Source organism: Ursus maritimus (genome assembly GCF_017311325.1).
Source record: "Ursus maritimus isolate PB19 chromosome Y unlocalized genomic scaffold, ASM1731132v1 scaffold_Y3, whole genome shotgun sequence".
NCBI classification, from domain to species: domain Eukaryota; kingdom Metazoa; phylum Chordata; class Mammalia; order Carnivora; family Ursidae; genus Ursus; species Ursus maritimus.
This window is the reverse complement of record NW_024423336.1, coordinates 155451-158825: the sequence shown is the minus strand read 5'-3', so window position 1 is coordinate 158825 and position 3375 is coordinate 155451. Positions and strand designations below refer to the sequence as shown.

Below are 3375 nucleotides of genomic sequence, written 5' to 3'. Positions count from 1 at the left end.
GTGTTGGAAGATAAAGCCCCAATCAGACTCCACACTCAGTGCAGAATCTGCTTGAGATTCTCTCTCCGTCTCCCTTTGCCCCTCCCCGCTCATGTGCGTGCTTTCTTTCTCTCTCAAATACATAAATAAATTTTTTTAAATAATAATAAGTAAATAAAACTTACATTTGTCATTTTGGGGGGAGTTCCTTTAATAAAGATGTACTGTCTAACTTTTAATGAACTATGAAGACCTTAAAAACACTGATCTGAATTTGAGCATTAGGTTGTAAGCATAGACAACAGCAGTAAGTAGTACAGAGGCTAGTAATTCCAATAATTATATGTGTAACTACTAAAAATAAAACATCTAAAGTAATGTAGTAGGTGCTACCCATTTTACAGAATCCAGAAAATTTAAGTACTTGCTTTACGTTAATGGAATTAGACCTTCCAAACCCACTTAACTATTGTATTATTCTTGTTTTGCTGCCCCTTTCAAGAAATTGTGTAAAGCCTCTCTGTCACAAGCATCTTCACATTTTAAGAGTTTGATTGATCTGTGTTAGTTTTAGTAGCTTATTTTAATGTTAGATAATGTGTATGTTCATTTAGTGCTAGATAAGCGTTTTGCTTTGACACCTGTAGTATATATATACTTCAGGTGTAATTTGTGCAGAATTTCTTTTTTCCTGGGTACTCCTGGGTGGCTCAGCTGTTAAACGTCTGCCTTCGGCTTGGGTCATGATCCCAGGGTAATGGGATGGAGCCCCGCATCAGGCTCCCTGCTCAGCGGGAAGTCTGCTTCTCCTTCTCCCACTCCCCCTGCTTGTGTTCCCTCTCTCACTGTCTCTGTCAAATAAATAAATAAAATCTTAAAAAAAAAAGAATTTTTTCCTTTATAATTAATTTTTTTCCAGAAGTATTTGATAAATTCTCACTTTGTATTGGAAAACGCTTTAATTAATTTAATGTTTTTGTTTTTTCCTTAATTTTCTTAGGTGCAAAAGCTATCTAAGAATGAAGTGCTTATGGTGAACATAGGGTCCCTGTCAACAGGAGGAAGAGTGAGTGCAGTCAAGGCTGATTTGGGTAAAATAGTTCTCACTAATCCTGTGTGCACAGAAGTGGGAGAAAAAATTGCCCTTAGCCGAAGAGTTGAGAAACATTGGCGGTAAGTTTTTCCATTTTGCCGTTATCTGTCACAGGGTCAAGAAAAACAGCAGGGGCACCTGGCTGGCTCAGTTAGAAGAGCATGTGCCTCTTGATTTTGTGTTTGAGTCCCATAATAGGTGTAGAGATTACAAAAAAAAAAAAAAAAGAATAGACTTAAAAAAAACCAGCTCATTTTCTTGTGGTATGTTCTTGATGGTATACATACAAGCAGTCATGCACACTTTTCCTTTCTTCTTAAATGTTTTTACGTTTTCATTGTGGTGGAGTTAACAGTGTTATATTAGTTTCAGGTATACAATATGATGATTCAGCAATTCTGTATAGTACTCACTGCCCATCACAAGTACACTCCTTAACCCCCATCACCTATTTGACCGATCCTCCCTTCCACCACCCTTCTGGTAACCATTAGTGTGTTCTCCAGAGTTAAGGATCTATTTTCTTGCTTTGTCTCTTTTTCCTTTTTTTTTTTTCCTAAGATTTTATTTATTTTTTTTGAGAGAAAGAGAGAGCATAAGCGGAGGGGAGGAAGAGGCAGACTCCGTACTGAGCAGGGAGCCCATCATTTTTATTTATTTGAGAGAAAGAGAGGGAGAGAACGAGCAGGGCAGAGGGGCCCAGAGGCAGAGGAGAAGCAGGCTTGATCCCAGGATACCGAGATTATAACCTGACCTGAAGGCAGATGCTTAACCTTCTGAGCCACCCAGGTGCCCCTTTCTCTTTTTGCTTTTGCTTATTCATTTTGTTTCATAAATCTGTAAACTCCACATATGAGTGGAATACTGTCTTTCTCTGTTTTTTCACTTAGCACAGTACACTCTAGCTCCATCCATGTTGGATGAAACTTTGGACTGCTTCCATAGTTTGGCTATTGTAGATAATGCTGCTGTAAACATTGGGGTGCATCTATCCCCTTGAATTCATATTTTTGGGTAAAATACTACTAGTGCAATTGCTGGGTCATGGGGTGGCTCTATTTTTCACTTTTTGAGGAAGCTCCATATTGTTCTCCAGAGTGGCTGTACCAGCCTGCATTCCCACCAGCAGTGTAAGAGGGTTCCTTTTTCTTCACATCGTCACCAACTTGTTTTGTTGCTTTTTCTTGAATTCAGTAGTTTTCATGGCATGTTTGTATAACTGGAAATCTGTATTTCCAACCCTGATTTGTAAGCCTGTATAGTTCAGTTTTTATTCCAGATACTGCAACTAGCTTTCCTTTAATCTCAGACACATCTGTATAAAATCAAACAATTCAGGGCACCTGGGTGGCTCAGCCATTAAGCGTCTGCCTTTGGCTCACGTCATGATCCCAGGGTCTTGGATCGAGCCCCGCATCAGGCTCCCTGCTCAGTGGGAAGTTTGCTTCTCCCTCTCCCTCTGTGTCCCTCGGCCCTGCTCGTCCTCTCTCTCTCTCTCTCCCCCAAATGAATAAATAAAAATCTTTAAAAAAAATAAAAAGATAAACGACTGTATTAGTTTACATAATTTATACCTCTTATTATTTCCGTATGTATTATCTTAAGAATAACGATAGTGTCTGTAACCGGTTCAGGAATTTTAGCACTGACAAAATACTAAAATCTGCACTCCACATTCCAATTTTGACATTCGTGTCAATATTGTTCTTCATTGCATTTTCCTTGCTTCAACCCAGAATCACACATTTCATTTCCCTTTTGTTCCTATAGTCTTTTTTATAGGGAACTTTCTTAGCCTTTCTTTATCTTAACATGAATTGACATTTAAACAATAAAAGCCACTCAGTTTCCCTTATTAAATTGAGGTTTTATGTTCAAGACCAAAATGCTCTAAAGGTGGTGGTGTGTCCTTCTTAGGAGTTACATTCAGAGTACACCTGGGTGGCTCAGTTCGTAAGTGGCCATCTTTGGTTCGGGTTACAATCTCTGGGTCCTGGGATCAAGCCCCACATAGGGCTCCCAGCTCACCAGGGAATCTACTTCTCTTTCTCCCTTCTACTTGTGCACTCTCTCCGTCTCTCTCTGTCTCAAATGAATAAATAAAATCTTAAAAACAAAACAAAAAACCACATTCCAGAAGCACACAGGACATCTAGTAACACCTACAGTGTGGGGTTTTCATGCCATCAGGGAGTCTGTAACAAAGTTTCTCTTTTCATGCTTGAAACTAATCCATATTTGTGGAGAACTTTTGAGACTGCAAATACCCCATTTCTCATCCGACTTTCCCCCTTGAGTACTCT

General features: G+C 39.2%; 1 protein-coding gene across 1 annotated transcript in view; it reads left to right on the top strand.

Moving 5' to 3' along the window:
- LOC103679222 (eukaryotic translation initiation factor 2 subunit 3, Y-linked) overlaps positions 1–3375 on the top strand; it is a gene marked incomplete at its 5' end in the record, with an annotated part of 21485 nt that overhangs the window by 10342 nt on the left and 7768 nt on the right. The window contains 1 exon segment of the mRNA XM_008708730.2: positions 980–1152. Within this exon segment, the coding sequence (XP_008706952.2) occupies positions 980–1152 (173 nt within the window).